Source organism: Sander vitreus, chromosome 24, assembly GCF_031162955.1.
Source record: "Sander vitreus isolate 19-12246 chromosome 24, sanVit1, whole genome shotgun sequence".
Classification (NCBI taxonomy): domain Eukaryota; kingdom Metazoa; phylum Chordata; class Actinopteri; order Perciformes; family Percidae; genus Sander; species Sander vitreus.
The window spans coordinates 827,946-845,000 of NC_135878.1; the positions used below are offsets into that span (position 1 = coordinate 827,946).

Consider the following 17,055-nt stretch of genomic DNA (forward strand, 5'->3'; position numbering starts at 1 on the left):
ATGAGGATTAAATTCATTTAATATCATTAAAATCCATAATAAATATAATACAATAGTGATTATTACACTGTGAAGTTTACATTAACTATAAAACAGATCAGTCAACTATACATTTATCAGTTTCTTCCCCAAAATATGTTCCTAAGAGTATCACTTTGTTCATTTTCTAGGACTTAACAGATATATGAAGTTTTAATATTTTTCCTCTTTAATTAAATGATCTCTGTTATGATTCTTTCTAAATGTATACAGAATCATATCATCTACGTATCATCAGATGTGTCTGGTTCGATGTCTGTTAATGAAATACCACCAGTGAAAAATAATAAAACATAAAATTGATTTGAGATCAGTTTTAAAAAATGTTATTGCCCGGTATCACATCCTCAAATATGGTCTGCCTGGTAGACTTACCTCTGTAAAAATGCCACTTGCTCTGGAAAATGATGTACCCAAAATGTGGTGTGCTGTGAACAAGCTACAGCTACAAAAATAGAAGTGATTTAATTCTGCTGGACGACACTTTGATGACACACATTTTCGTTAACTGAGAGCTCAAACCTGTGGCCTTTAGGTGCTACAAAACAAATAAGATGTATTTAGCGCCTTTCTCTCACAAAATTGGAAAAGTTACATTTCAATATGGCGTGCCACACGGCTCTATCCTGAGCCCACTACTTTTCTCTTTGTGTTACCACAAGCTGTTCTCATGAACCATTCGTACATATCGCTACCAAAAGGTAATGCACTGTAATTCCTATGTATTCCACATTTTTATTGCCGTCAGCACCACAGTGACTTGTGAGTGAGTGAGGATGTTGGGGAGGATGGGTGGGTAATAAAACAACCCGGGGAGCGGACATGTCCTGCAGAAAACACTTTCACCCATGAAACACGTGTGCATGTCCCAGGATTACTACTAAACACAATCTTTTTCCTAAACTTAACTGTCGTCGCTGCATAATGCTCACTTTTTGTGGGCTAAACTCAACTGCCACGGCCCTGTAATGACCAACAGCTCATGGTGCTCTCTACCCGGCTTAAAGTCACTTCTTGTCAACTAAACTCAACTGCATCGGGTCCTGAAACGATACCTGGCTCCCAGTAACCTTTTCTCGGCTAAATGTAACTGTGAAGACCGCCTGCTGAACTTAACCTTACTGTGACTGGTCGTCACGTGAAGTCTTGTACATAACTTTTCATACAATATACAATAGTTCATGAGAACGCGTTGGTTACCACTAGGTGTCGTCATCCTCAAGCACAAGAACACAAAAAGCCATCAGAACTAAACCCTTTGACAATATTTAGGGTTGGTTTGATCATGAGTCCATCATGGCCTCAAACTCATCAATCCTCTGCCGGGTGTTTCCTCTACGGATCCTTCTGTAGGACACAGTTTTGTACAATGTCTTGCGGCTACCGTTCTTCTTGTCGTCCGCTGCGTCCGCCTCGCCGTTCACATTGTTTTTACCTTCTTCCTCTTTGTCTCCTTTGTCCTCCTTCACGTCCATCGCAGGGCTTCCTGTGCTGGATGAGTTTGGGGTCGGACTGAGCTCTTTGCTTTTTCGTCCAGCTGTTGACGATGACTCAGCAGCTGCATCCATCAACGACATTTCTTTCTGCTCCAACCTGCAACCTGATACAGTGGAAAATATTATCTGTCTATTTTGTTTAATTAAAATACTCTAAAGGTTAACGCATGATATGAAGTGATTTAATTGGCTCTGTGGAGCTTTTTTCATTATCATTTGCTTTTGGCAATAGAGTGAGTGTCATCTTTGTGGAATTTTAATTGGATTTTAATGAATGAATTAACTGTCTGACCTGAATCTCCACTGTGAATAATTGTGTTTCCAGCCAATCATAGCTGCAGTTATGTAAGACTCTTTGTATACCGCAAACTCTAACTCAAAATTCAAAACTTTTCAGCTAGATATTTAAACACTTACAGCCACTAATTACTTAACGTTTAGGAGTTAAAAACAAGTGAAAGCAGAGGGGGAAATAGTGTTATTGCTCTTGTGCATTTAAATTACTTTTGTTGGCTATTCTGCCTATTTGCGTTGCCTTTTATACACTTAATTTGGTTTCATCTTGTACTTTTCAACCAAAAAAACTGATCTAAAAATGATATTTTTCACAGATCATTTAAATGTATTTGAATCAACTCATCTTTCTCAATAACTCAATTTAAATAGTTTGTCAGTTTCAATTCAGATCAACTTAATTTTCTCTCATTTATATTCATAAGTTAAGCTTAATCAAAATATTAAGGCAGCCTGTTGAAACAATTTAAAACTAAAACCCTAAGCTAAGATTTTTATGAAACCAAACTCCATCCAAGTCTTACGGATCACTACTCTGAGAGTCTAGATTACCTGTCCGTAGTTCAGGTGTAATATCTCGGCTGTCGTCGTCAGCTGCTGTTTCAGCTCGATGTCCTCCAGAAGAGGATGTCAGCGACGGCGTTTCAAGTCGCTCTTGCACCTCCAAACTCTGTATTTCCAACTTGCTCAGATTCAGATGAGCGTCGAAACAAGTGTGCAGAATCGAGTCTGTCACAGGAGCAGTTTGTGTCAGAGAAGCAGCCTCCGTCTCCACCTCTTTGTCGTGGCTCGGCCATGTGGGATAAATGTCCCAGTTGTGTTTGTTGGCAGCGCCCGAGCCTTTCTCTTCTTCTGTCAGGTCTCTGGGAGCTTCATTTCCTGTTTCTGCACCAGCACGACTCAGCGTTTCAGCACATTGTAGAGCTGATGGAGCTGATGGAGCTGATGGAGCTGATAGAGCTGATGGAGATGATGTAGCTGATGGAGCTGATGGAGTTGATAGAGCTGATGGAGCTGATGGAGCTGATAGAGCTGATGGAGTAAATGGAGCTGATGGAGCTGATGGAGCTGATAGAGCTGATAGTGATGATGGAGATGATGGAGCTGATGGAGATGATGGAGCTGATAGAGCTGATAGAGCTGATGGAGTAAATGGAGTTGATGGAGCTGATGGAGCTGATAGAGCTGATAGTAAATGGAGTTGATGGAGCTGATGGAGCTGATAGAGCTGATAGAGCTGATGGAGCTGATGGAGTAAATGGAGTAAATGGAGCTGATGGAGAAGGTGGAGATGATGGAGCTGATGGAGCTGATGGAGCTGATGGAGATGATGGAGCTGATGGAGTAAATGGAGCTGATAGAGCTGATGGAGATGATGGAGCTGATGGCATAAATGGAGCTGATGGAGATGATGGAGATGATGGAGCTGATGGAGTAAATGGAGTAAATGGAGCTGATGGAGATGATGGCGCTGATGGAGTAAATGGAGCTGATAGACCTGATGGAGCTGATGGAGATGATGGAGCTGATGGAGGAAATGGAGTTGATGGAGCTGATGGAGATGATGGCGCTGATGGAGTAAATGGAGCTGATGGAGCTGATGGAGCTGATGGAGCTGATGGAGATGATGGAGCTGATGGAGTAAATGGAGCTGATAGAGCTGATGGAGATGATGGAGCTGATGGAGATGATGGAGCTGATAGAGCTGATGGAGATGATGGAGCTGATGGAGCTGATGGAGTAAATGGAGCTGATGGAGCTGATGGAGTAAATTGAGTAAATGGAGCAGATGGAGCTGATGGAGATGATGGAGCTGATGGAGTAAATGGAGCTGATGGAGATGATGGAGCTGATAGAGCTGATGGAGATGATGGAGCTGATTGAGATGATGGAGCTGATGGAGTAAATGGAGCTGATGTAGCTGATGGAGCTGATGGAGATGATGACGCTGATGGAGTAAATGGAGCTGATAGAGCTGATGGAGCTGATGGAGCTGATGGAGATGATGGAACTGATGGAGTAAATTGAGCTGATAGAGCTGATGGAGATGATGGAGCTGATGGAGCTGATGGAGCTGATGGAGCTGATGGAGTAGATGGAGCTGATGGAGATGATGGAGATGATGGAGCTGATAGAGCTGATGGAGATGATAGAGCTGATGGAGCTGATGGAGCTGATGGAGTAAATGGAGCTGATAGAGCTGATGGAGATGATGGAGCTGATGGAGCTGATGGAGCTGATGGAGCTGATGGAGCTGATGGAGCTGATTAGAGCTGATAGAACTGATGGAGCTGATAGAGCTGATGGAGTATAATGGAGCTGATAGAGCTGATGGAGCTGATGGAGCTGATGGAGTTGATTGAGCTGATGGAGCTGATGGAGCTGATGGAGCTGATGGAGCTGATAGACTGATGGAGCTGATGGAGCTGATGAGCTGATGGAGATGATGGAGCTGATGGAGCTGATGGAGCTGATGGCGATGATGGAGCTGATGGAGCTGATGGAGTAAATGGAGCTGATGGAGCTGATGGAGCTGATGGAGCTGAAGATGGAGCTGGTGGAGCTGATGGAGCTGATGGAGCTGATGGAGTAAATGGAGCTGATGGAGCTGATGGAGCTGATGGAGTAAATGGAGCTGATGGAGCTGATGGAGCTGATGGAGTAAATGGAGCTGATAGAGCTGATGGAGAAGATGGAGCTGATGGAGCTGATGGAGTAAATGGAGCTGATGGAGCTGATGGAGCTGATGGAGTAAATGAAGCTGATAGAGCTGATGGAGCTGATGGAGCTGATGGAGTAAATGGAGCTGATAGAGCTGATGGAGCTGATGGAGCTGATGGAGCTGATGGAGCTGATGGAGTAAATGGAGCTGATAGAGATGATGAAGCTGATGGAGATGATGGAGCTGATGGAGTAAATGGAGCTGATGGAGCTGATGGAGCTGATAGAGCTGATGGAGCAAAATGGAGCTGATAGACGATGGACTGGAGATGATGGAGTGGATGGAGCTGATGGAGCTGATGGAGCTGATGGAGTAAATGGAGCTGATAGAGCTGATGGAGACGACGGAGCTGACGGATAAACGGTCGACAGACTGATTTTATCGATTTATCGATAGAGCCGGATGGAACAAACGGAGCTCGATAGCCACCCGGATGAGACGATTTATTCTCGACAGAGCCGACGGAGACGATTCGGTCACGATAAAACGGAGCCCACGACAGATCGACGATAAAACGAGTTCGATTTTATCGATGCTCGACGATAAACGGATCGGATTTTATTCGACTTTATCGATATGATCGACGGATAAAACGACTCGATTAAGACTCTATTTTTATTCTATTTTATTCGACAGATCACGACAAACGGTTCGACAGAGTTCGTCGATACGCATTTTATTCGACGATAAACGGAGTTCGACTTTATTCGACTTGATCGACAGATCGACGACAAAACACAATGACTTTATTCGACGATCGTGACGGATAAAACTATTCAACGTTCTGACTTATTCGATTATTCGACTTATTGAAACTTATTCTGACGTTGTCGACAGATCGACGTTCAAACACGGTCGACACGACTTATTCTGACTTTGTCGACGACAAACGAGCTCGACAGAGCCGATTCGCACGACGGAGCCGATTTGTAGTCTGACGGTCGACAGAGCCGATTTCTTTATTTCGATCGGACATTCTATTTGTCGACGAGACTCGACGGTTCTGACGAGTAAACTGATTCGACAGACCGACGACGACGGGTCCGACTGGAGTCGACGGAGCGATCCGAGCTGTGACTGAGCTGATGGAGTACATGGAGCTGATGGAGCTGGATGCAGTTTTATGCGAGCTGTATGGAGCATGATGCACTGTACGAGCTGACGCTGACGAGAGTTCTGACGACGCTGATATTCGACGATGATGCAGCTGTTTGTAGCAATGGAGCTGATTGTGATTCCGACTGACAGCTGACTGGAGTATGGGAGCTCGACGAGCTGACGGAGTAAAACGGAGCTACGGATGCTGATGGAGTAGATGGAGCTGATAGAGCCGCGATGGAGCGGATGGAGATGATGGATGTTTATTCGATGTAAATATGGAGCTGATCAGAGCTGACTGACGGCCGACTAGAGTCGACGGAGCAAAACGGAGCCGACAGAGCCGACGAGTCGACGAGTGATGGAGCCGACGGAGCAAAACTGGAGCGATCGAGCTGATGGAGTTGACGCGAGTTGATGAGCAATGGAGCGGATAGACGATGGAGTTTTGATGCGATGATGAGCCGATGGAGTAAATGGAGCTGATGGAGTAAATGGAGCTGATGGAGATGATGGAGCTGATGGAGTAAATGGAGCTGATGGAGCTGATAGAGCTGATGGAGTAAATGGAGCTGATAGAGCTGATGGAGATGATGGAGCTGATGGAGTAAATGGAGCTGATAGAGCTGATGGAGCTGATGGAGCTGATGGAGCTGATGGAGCTGATGGAGTAAATGGAGCTGATAGAGCTGATGGAGATGATGGAGCTGATGGAGCTGATAGAGCTGATGGAATAAATGGAGCTGATAGCGCTGATGGAGATGATGGAGCTTGATGGAGATGATGGAGCTGATGGAGTAAATGGAGCTGATAGAGCTGTTGGAGATGATGGAGCTGATAGAGTAAATGGAGCTAATGCAGCTGATGGAGCTGATAGAGCTGATGGAGTAAATGGAGCTGATGGAGCTGATGGAGTAAATGGAGCTGATAGAGCTGATGGAGCTGATGGAGCTGATGGAGCTGATGGAGCTGATGGAGTAAATGGAGCTGATGGAGCTGATGGAGCTGATGGAGTAAATGGAGTAAATGGTTTATAGGAATCTGATCCATCGAGCTGGTTGGCTGGCTCTACCTCATTCTCGCCTTCTCCCTCCATCTCTTTTTCTTTTCCAATAATCAGTTGTTCTTTTTCTACTTTCTCTACTTCTCTCTCTCCGTTTTCCTCTATCTTTTCTTCTTTTCCAACAATCTGTTCTCTCTCTTCTTTTTCCTCCATCTCCTCTTTTTTTCCATCAACCATCTCTTCTTCTTTCTCTCCCTCCTTTTCTCCTGTATCCTCCATCTCTTCTACTTTCTCTTCCTCCTTTTCTCCTGTATCCTCCATCTCTTCTACTTTCTCTTCCTCCTTTTCTCCTGTATCCTCCATCTCTTCTACTTTCTCTTCCTCCTTTTCTCCTGTATCCTCCATCTCTTCTACTTTCTCTTCCTCCTTTTTCTCCTGTATCCTCCTTCTCTTCTTCTTTCTCTCCCTCCTTTTCTCCTGTATCCTCCATCTCTTCTACGTTTCTCTCTCCTCCTTTTCTCCTGTAACCTCCATCTCTTCTTCTTTCTCTCCCTCCTTTTCTCCTGTATCCTCCATCTCTTCTACTTTCTCTTCCTCCTTTTCTCCTGTATCCTCCATCTCTTCTACTTTCTCTTCCTCCTTTTCTCCTGTATCCTCCATCTCTTCTTCTTTTTCGGCATCTTGTTCTTCATGTCCTTTTATCTCTGTCACGCTGTCTTGTTCTTTTCTTTCTTTCTCTACCTCTTCTTTCTCCCTCTCTTTCTCTGCTCGGTCATCCTCTCTTCCCTCCTCTGTAACCTCCTTTACTTCTTTTCCCTCCATCTCTTCTTCCCTCTGTTCTTCAACCACGTCTTCATCCCTCTCTTTTTCTGCTCTTCCATCCCTACTTCCATCCTTCATAACCAATTTTTCTTCTTCCTTCATCTTTAACTCTTTCTCTCCATCTTTTGCTTCCCCATACTCCTCTTCTACCTTTATATCCCTTTGTTCTTTTCTTTTATCCTCTATCTCTTCTTTCTCTGCTCGTTCATCCTCTCTTCCCTCCTCTCTAACCTTCTTATCTTCTTTTTCTTTTGCTTCCTCCTCTTCTTCTTGTTCTTGTCTTTCTTCGTCTACCTCTTCTTCCTCCTTTTCTTTCTCTTCTCCTTCTTTTATAAGCTCATTTTCTTCTTCTCCCACTACATTTTTATCCTCTTCTTCATCCTGTCTTTCTGTCTCTTTATCCTCCTCCTCCTCCCTTCTTTCTTCCTCTTGCTCTCTTTGAGTCTTTGCTTCATCCTTTTCCTCCACATTTTCTATCTTTGCCTCTTCTTGCTCATCCTCTATCTCTTTTTGTAACACATGCTCTTCCCCTCTTCCATCTATCTTTTCTTCTTGCTTCTCTACATTTTCCTCCCCTTTCTCGTCCTCTACCTCCTTTCCTTTCTCCGTCATTTCATCTTCGTTTTCTCTCTCACAAACCTCTCCTTTCTTCTTTTCAGTCTCAATATCTTGCTCTACACCTCCTCCAAGTACCTCTTTTACTTCCCCCACTTCCTCCTCCACCTTTTCTATCCCTTCATCCTCCTCTTCTCTTACTTCTACCTGCTTTTCTTTCTTTACTTCAACATTTCCATCATCTTTGGCACCTTCTTTCTCTTTTTCTCCTTGTTGAAAATCTTCCTCTTTGCTCTCATTTGTATCTCTCCGGTCTTCAACCTGTTGCTCTCCTCCATCCTTCACCTTCTCCTCTTTGTCTTCCTCCATCGTCACTTCATCCTCTACCTTTCTGTCTCCAACTTGTCGAGCACCCTCCTCCTCTCCTGAAGCAGTCCCGTCAGTGTTGTCCTCCTCTCTGTTGTCTTCAGACAGCATCGTGTCCTCCAAAGACAGAATATCTCCAAACAGGCCGACTGCCTGAATGAGCCGAGACACTAATGAGTTTTCCTCCAGGTCCAGACTGTCTGCAGACGTCCACCAGCTCCCCATGATGCAGGACAGCAGGGAAACCAGCTGCTCAGTTTGAGGAAACAGAGTGAGAGAAATAAACCTGCATTTGTCCCACAGCACTTGTTATGAAAGCATTTACACTCACAAAGGATTTCATTAATGCTGAATGGCAGAAACCCATAATTTCTCAATCTGGTGACGTGAAGGCCACGTATTAGGTTTGTAATACTTTAATCTTTAAGGTATGATCTCTCGCTCTCTTGCTGCTTTACTTCTTAAAATAACCACCATGCAAACATTTCATATTGTACTGGTGGAAGAAATACTTATTTAAAGTAAAAGCACCAACATCACAATGTTAAGTACTCAGTTGCAACTGAAAGTCCTGCATTTGAATTTGAGCAAAAGTACAGGTATATAAAAAGAAAAGAATAAAAGATCAACATTCCCAGTGATTTATCCGACTGTGGCATGTAAAGCTTCACAATAATCTGTAATGAGTGTTACATTCTCATATAAACACATTTTCCAGAAAGAAAAAGAAAAGAAAAAGAAAAGGTTTACAAAAACCTTAATCATTTGAATATTCCTCTAAATGATAAAGCGTTATTTAGTTAATAAATATCAGTCAATCACCTTAAGATATTAAAAGCACTTCCCCAAAAGTCCCGTAGATGGTGGTCTAACATTTATTACAGCTCGTAGATTAGATTTCAGCACCATGCAGAGTCATGTTCAGCAGGCCCACAAATATCTTTCATAATAACCAAAAGTTAGCAGAATTAGGAGTCATCTTTCCAGCAAATGATCCACCTGTTTTTTTTAAGCAAGAAGGCAAGAAAGAAAGAAGGAAGGCAAGAAAAAAGAAGGCAGGAAAGAAAGAAGGCAGAAAATAAAGAAAGAAAGAATGCAAGAAAGAAAGAAGGCAAGAAAGAAAGAAAGAAAGAAAGAAAGAAAGAAAGAAAGAAAAAGAAACCAAGCAATTTGAGTCAAATTGTCCAAAAAGGACACAAATATAAAAGTCTTCCCTACAGAGCCGTTTGTTGAATGTAGAAATATTTTACAGTTTATTAAAAAGTAAGAATACCACTAGTACATTTGCTGCAGAAAACAATGAAAAATATCTAAACTTTCTCCATAAGCAGCATTTCATCTACGTCCTTATCCTACCATCTAATATAGATATCATCCTCAGTTTTTTTAGTTTTTGTACGCTGTGATTTAGTGTTATCACGGTGAGTTGTTTGGTAATGTGGATCCTAATAAATCAAATGTATAAAAATCACGAGTCATCATTTGTCTAAACATTTATTGCAATAATAAAATAACATAACAGTACAAACAGGATTTGATTTGTTTTTCAGGAGTTTCACATCATCTTCAATGAAAATATCAGTTTTACATTCAACGGTGGTGCAACCAAAACCTTAATTCTGGAGTTAACTAGTTTTATTAGGCTCTAAATATTCATCCTTATAAAGTGTTGATGCATGATGAGAAAGCAAAAGTGCTCATTTTCTCTAGAACAGTAGTGCACTTGTTTTCAATAGATTTGAGGTGTTTTGCAAGATAAATGTTTCAACCTAAATTCTTCAGATTTAAAGTCCACGATGAGTTTGAACTAGCAGCACACTTAACTCTTATTTCCTAAAACTGCATCAGTAGTTTCCTCTAAGGTTCACCTCTGCTCTGTGATTTGGCTTCCTGCTGCACCCTCCAAGCGGCGAGCACCTCGTCGTCTTCAGCCTCGGCGGCGGCCCGAGCTCTGGCCCTCTGCCTGGTCTGGGCGATGAAGGTGGCGATGTCGTCCTCCTCCTCCTCGTTGTTGGCTTCCTCCCTCCTACTCCTCGTCACTTCCGTCTCGCTGCTTTCATATCGCGAGCGGTGAGCGAACTTCCTCTTTGTGTTGAGGTCGTGGTAGCTCTCCGTCCCCTCAGCGCTCTCTGCGGAAGCGCCGTACGCCTGCCCCGCCCGGCTGTAGCTGTGAGATTGCGGGAAACCGTTGCATGTGTCGTCACTTGACACATCCTCGTGTAACCTTGACCTGTATCTGGAGGCGACGCCATAAGTTTCCTCCTCTTCGTCATCGACAGCATAGGACGCCCTGCGGCTCGAGAAGTCAAATTCGGAAGCGGAGGCATCGAGGTCGTCGTAAGGATCCTCCGATGGGCCGGCGTCGGCTGCCGAGGCCGGCTTCCTCGGGGGAGGCCGGACGCTTGTCAGCCAGTCGTCGATGCTGGTGTTCTTATCTTTCTCCAGCGCAGGGTTGAGATTCAGGCACCCAGAGAGGCCGAAAGTCCTCGCAGGTTTCGGCTTTTTCTTTGTTTCCTCAAGAAACTCCTCCTCCTTCTTCTTCCTCTCCTCCTCCTCGTCTTCGTCCTCCTTTGGTTTCTTTTTCTTGTAGAGTGTGCTGCGCTTGTTGTCCTCCAGGATCTTCTTCTTTTCGTAGGAGGCCATCTTGCCCCTCATCTCGGACTTCATCTCCTTGTCCATGGCGTCCAGTTTTCCCATGTCCACCTGGTCCTGGAAGAGGCTGAACAGAGGCACGCTGGTGGTGGTGATCTTGTTTTTCTTGGAGCCCAGAGTGGAGCTGAGCGTGGATCCCAGAGCAGAGCTTCTTCCAGTGAGACCAGAGGCGCTGCTCGACCTGCCAGCTGAGAGGACTGACGCTGCCCTGCCTCGCCCCTGTGACAGAGCGCTGGAATAGGAAGCACCGCTCAACAAGGACGCTTTGTCATCGTCCAGGCCTCGGCCTGACACCAGGCTCGTCGCACCGCCAAAGCTAAGCTCCGATCCAGCGCGTGATGGAGGAGGCAGGCTCATCTCGCTTTGCTTCTGCTTGATGGTTTCAGAGACGACATTAGCGATCCAGTTTTGAATGCTGGCCAGATTGACCATGGGTTCACCTCCGGGGCCTTGCACAGGAGGAACTGGGAGGATCGGAGGAACCAGTGTCATGGGATTCACACACTGTGCTGATCTCAAGCTGCGAGCCTGAGAAACTGAGGATATAACAGACGACCTGCCGCTCAGCATGGACATGTTGTCATCATTGGCGACACTTGGCGGGCCTGTGACGCCGGCGCCAGCCCAGAAGGCAGAGAGAGGGATCGTACCACCACTGACGCAGCTCTCGTTCTCCCAGCCACATATGGACTGACTCTCTTCTAAGTTCTTCTTCGAGCGCTCCAGGATCTCCTCGCGTCTTTGCCTCCTCTTGACCGTCGCAGAGTCCTCACCCCGACTCATCTCCAAGATTTCATCTGTGTTCTCCTCGCCGAGGCGCTTCTGCTGCCTCAGCTTCCACGCCTGGTACGCTGTCAGGTTGACATCTTGGAAGGACGGCGTCTTGGCTTCTCCCTCGCCGTCCCCTTTATCTCCATCTCCTACGGAACTCTTCTCACCATCCTCTCGATCTTTCTTGTTCCAGCCAAAGTGGATCCTCTTGACGCGCCAGCGCTCCAGAGCTGTCATCTTCTCCTTGTTCTTCTGGCAGAAGTTGTACATGGAGCTGGTGTCGGAGAGGATGCTCTCCACCTCGTCATCGATCTTCTTCTTCCCGCCTTCGGTGGCAGTGCTCTCGCTGCCTACGTCGTCGTCCTTCTTGCGGTAGCGAGCGGCGGCTTGTTCCTCGATTTCCCTCAGCCGCTGCTTCCAGAGATCGGAGTAACTTGTGCAGCTGGAGGTGGACATTGCGTCTGACTGTGGACGTCTGATTCGACGCTTCAACCGCTCTTTCACAGCTCGTACGTCCTCGCTGGTGACGCTCTCCACGTCTGCGTCTACACCTTCCTTGGTCTGCTTTGCTCGGCCCTCTGCAAGAGATTCCTCATCCTCGCCGTCACTGTTCAGCTGCGCCTCCCACCAGTCGTCGTTTTGGTATTTCTCGTTCCTCCTCTGCCACTCGCGGATCATGCTGTCGAGGCCGTCCTCTTCCTCGCTGTCCTCTCTGCCCTCCTGCTCAGGTAGTACAATCTCTTCCTGAATGCGGCTCGGTCCCTGGCTGTCTGGCCCATTCTGCACTCCCGTCAATCCGCTCCGGAGTGCCGCAGCCGCTGCAGAGGAGGCGACGCTGCTCATCACGCTTTCTCCGTCCTCCTCCTCCTCCATCATGATGGAGTGCGCTTTCACCTCGATCATACTCTGCTCTTCCTCTGTATCAGTATCGTCATCCTCGCCGCACGCGTCCTCGCCGAAGATGCGAGCGCGTGCGTGTGCATCAATGACGGAGCACTGGCTGAGCGTTTCGTCGTCATCGTCGCGCTCCTCCATCAGGTTCTCGTTGAGATTTCTCAGCTGCTTCAGGAAGCCTTCGTTGGGGTTGATGGCGCGCTTCTTCCTCATGGATGTCAGCGCCTCCATTATGGTCATGTGCTGGAAGATCATCAGGTATGACGCCACCAGGACAGCGGCGCGGCTAACGCCCATCATGGAGACCACCAGAACCTTTCCTGCAAGAACACAAAACTGTTGATTACAACCTGACAAATTTATATTTGAGTTTTAAATGAACACATACGCAGATATTTAGCACGAAGAAGTCAGAGCACACAGTTATTAATAGAGTTTTTTTTAAACAACAAAAGTGTGCTTATAACAAAGAACTTTAGCATAACATGTATTAAATGTTTAAACATAACTTATACTAACTAAAATAGAAACTACACTAAAATAGGCTTAAATACGGATTTATTCAGACTCTTATTGTGAAAAGCAAAACTCAACAGAAGTTGAAAATATAATATATGATTTAAATTTGATCATATCGTCAGTGCATACATGTAGGAATGAATTAAATATGAGGATCTTCTGTAAAAGTCAAAGTTGTGGCGTGTTCAAAGAATTTCATTCCACAGGGAAACGTCTTCAGGCAACACTTGCTGAATGAGCTGCAGCGGCCATGAATAACAGACATTCAACACTGTGACTGTTACATGATCCCCTTCACAGAGTCACAGATGTTCTCTGTGTGCTCCTGAAAACTCTTCTCAGAAACACTGATGCTGTCAAGACGTTCCGGATTATCTGTTAGGGATCTTTTAAGAAATTTGCTTTTGGCTCTATCTGCTGAAAGGAATGTGTTGTGTTTTGACCCTGTTGAGATACAGTAAAATAAATCAATGAATAAAAACCCATGTGAACTGCCCCGCAGAAACTCCACAGCAGTGAAGTCAACAGAGTCTTCTTTATTCTGCACCCTATTCTGAAGTCAACAACAACCTGAAATCTGGAGACGAAGACATTTCTTAGTAGAAATTTTTGTCTCACCCTTGTGTGTCAGCAGAGCATCGTCCAAGAACTCGGCGGTGGGCCTGAAGTGCAGCGAGATGTCGGCGTCGGGGAAGTCGTCCACCTCGATGCCCATGTACTGGATGTTCATGCCGGCGTAGAAAGTCTCGCCCGTGTAGACCCCCGTGCCGTGGGCCGCGTTGAGGATGTGGGTGATGCCCAGTCGCTTCAGACGAGCCTTGTTGACCGCAACGGATCTGAAAAAAACAATCCAGTCCTGTCTTATTAGATATGAATTACACATCAAAACGTAATAATGAATGAATAAAAAACAACTTCACAGAATTAAATTACAATCAAAAATGTTAAGACCATGTTGCTCTGGCTCTTGTTGATGTTTTTCCTGCATAAAAATGATATTAGAAGGAATCAAATGTGAAAAAGCATGGATGTTCCTTTTTGAGCATGCACACAGTAGTTGAGGTCCACTTAACTAGCTTGTTCTGAAGCTTTCAAACCAAAAACATGGTCTTCATCAGCTAATAGAGTTTGCTGCGTTGTGTGGAAGTGTAGACGTCCAAACTTTCCATTTTACGTCTTTCAAGAGAGCAAAACAAGTGAGCAAACCCCATCCACTGATGCACATGTGTCAAACTCAAGGCCCACGGGCCAAATGCATATCAATTTACGTTCACAATACATTTTGGCCCGCATAGTTTTTGTCACACGTCATTTCTTTTGACGATTTGTAACATTTTCCAACGTTTTGGCCACTTTTTCCGACGTTTTTGTCACTTTTTCCGACGTTTCGCTTTTTTCTATGATGGGTGAGGAACTTTTTCCTGACTTCTTTATGACTTTATGTCGGTCTAACTGTAAGTGAGAAGACTATATGACACATGCAATAAGACAGTCAAAGATATTTCTGGCCCTTGATGTGATTCTTATTTTCCAGTGTGGCCCTTAGTGAAGTTGAGTTTGACACCCCTGATGGCTGAAAGCTGCAGAACAAGCCAGTAAGTGGACATTTAGTTGTTATAAGGATGATGCTGTTTGCTTCGTCTGAACATCTGTTGGACTCACTTCTCGGCTATGAAGATGTTGGGCCACACCTCGTCCACGGGGTTGCTGGCGGCCTCCAGGCGGTCCTGCACCATGGCCCTCTGGATGTCCAGCACACATGGGGTGTTGTAGGGGCTGCGGTCGTCTATCATGTCCTTTACCCGGTTGTAGAGGTCTTCCACCATCAGCTGCTCAGCGGATTCCAGCATGGACTCTGAGACGGACTCGGCCCGCACGCTGCGAGGCGGCAACTCTGAGGAGGAAAGACACGCACAAGATCAACGGTGAAGAATGTATGTGTTGCTATGGTATCAAATAAATAAAGGGTTAAAATGCAGGAATAAAAATACAATAAGAACCAGGTGCTCAACTGATTGTTGAGCCCTAGAAGACTTAATATTCACTTGCAAATTCTTAAACATGAAAACAGTTGATTGACACTTTTCTGAGCAGCTTTAGAACTTCACTTTTGTGTTTTTTTAATGACAAAACCCTCTTAAACCTGCTCAGAAAACTGGAAACAACTGAGTAAACTCCTGCTGAGGGAGAGACACCCCTCATAGCAACCATGCACCGAGCTATTAACTGAACTGAAACATGTTTCTGTTCCCTATGCGTGAATACTTTATAAAGATGTTGACGTTCAGCTCCCTGTGGCCGGGGAAAGAACCCCATCATGTGCTGCACTCTCACTGTCATCCTACAGGACATAGGATATGGTCTATATATGATATGATCTCTCTGAATGCTGTAAAGCTACACAGAAAAACAAAATCCTCATTAAAGCATCAGCATCCTCCCTGCAGATGAAACATGCATCCTCCATTAAAGCCGCCACTACAGTAACGCAGCTGCTCTGAGATGTGTCATATGAGCTAATTTCCTCAATCAGAGCGACTCCCGCTCCTCCTTCTCGGTAATGAGTAGAGGGGATGTAAAGTGGATTCACTGTAATTGAAGAGTGCTTGACCAAATTAGAGTCGTTGAATGTGGACTCAGAAATCATGAATGCCTCCCCTCTCCTGCACATTTTCTCACACAAAGACCTGTATGTGTGATTTAAACCGCTTCATGTAGAAAGATAAAAACACATGAGCACAAAACAAACTGAAATAAAAAGTCTTTGAATTAGATTTTGAGACAGTGAAGCTCTATAAAACAGGGCCATAACATAAAGTTATATTGCAGGACCTGCGAGTTCCTTCTCTCCTCTGTGACAGTAAACTGAATAGCTTGTGGCCCAAACGAGACATTTGAGGATGTCATCTTGGGCTTTGGGAAACACTGATCCACATTTTTCATTTTCTGACTTTTTAGAGACCACACAACAAATTGATTCATCCAGAAAATAATTTTCATTTTAAAGATTAATCGACAATGAAAAGAAGCCCTAGTTATTTGATACTTCAGTTCAAATAATCAATTAAATTAGCATTATTCTGTGAGTCTAGTGACTTATAAACTAATCAAACGTTGACTGTAGATCAGCAGTCTTAAGACATCATGTAATACTTTATTAATCTCACTTTGCCAGACCCTCCTCCAAAGCGCGCTGAAGGAGGGTCTGGCTACTCCACATATCATTCGGGTATGGGAGGAAAACGTGCTCTGGTTTAATGGCATTTTTTTTCTTTTTTTTTAAAGATTTGTTTTGGGCATTTCAGCCTTTAATGGAAAGGACAGCTAGATGTGAAAGGGGAGAAAGAGGGAAGACATGCATGAAATTGTCACAGGTCGCAGTCGAACCCTGGACCTTCTGTGTCGAGGCATACACCTCTATATATGTGCGCCTGCTCTACCAACTGAGCTAACCCGGCCACTTAATGGCATTTCTTTAAACCAATCAGAATCGCCATGGGCGGTGCTAAACTCTGCACAGAGCCGCTGCAAAATAGTCGTGCGAGAGAAAACTCAGATTGGACAGATAGTCTAGCTAGCTGTCTGGATTTACCCTGCAGAGATCTGAGGAGCAGTTAACCATAGTCCTCACAAATCCACCGGATTTAAAATTCCAACACAAAGAAAGCGGAAGGAAACGGAAAATATATGCATCCGGTGGAATTTCCTGCAGCACTGGAGCAATCCCAGAAGTGGAACGAAGGATATAAACTACATTTTATAGACTTCACAACTGATGAATGAAAACTAATAAACTAAATAAATGCACTCCAGAATTCAGTCTC

At 44.8% G+C, this 17,055-nt stretch overlaps 1 protein-coding gene across 1 annotated transcript in view; it reads right to left on the minus strand.

Annotated features, from left to right (window-relative positions):
* Positions 1-10,010: 10,010 nt before the first annotated feature.
* Positions 10,011-17,055, minus strand: part of styxl2 (serine/threonine/tyrosine interacting like 2) — a 7,832-nt gene continuing 787 nt past the window's right edge. Inside the window, exons 3-5 of the mRNA XM_078243820.1 lie at positions 14,894-15,125; positions 13,850-14,067; positions 10,011-13,032 (exon numbers count right to left, since the gene is read on the minus strand). Of these exons, the coding sequence (XP_078099946.1) occupies positions 10,253-13,032; positions 13,850-14,067; positions 14,894-15,125 (3,230 nt within the window). The 3' untranslated portion in view covers positions 10,011-10,252. The remainder of the gene's footprint in view (positions 13,033-13,849; positions 14,068-14,893; positions 15,126-17,055) is intronic.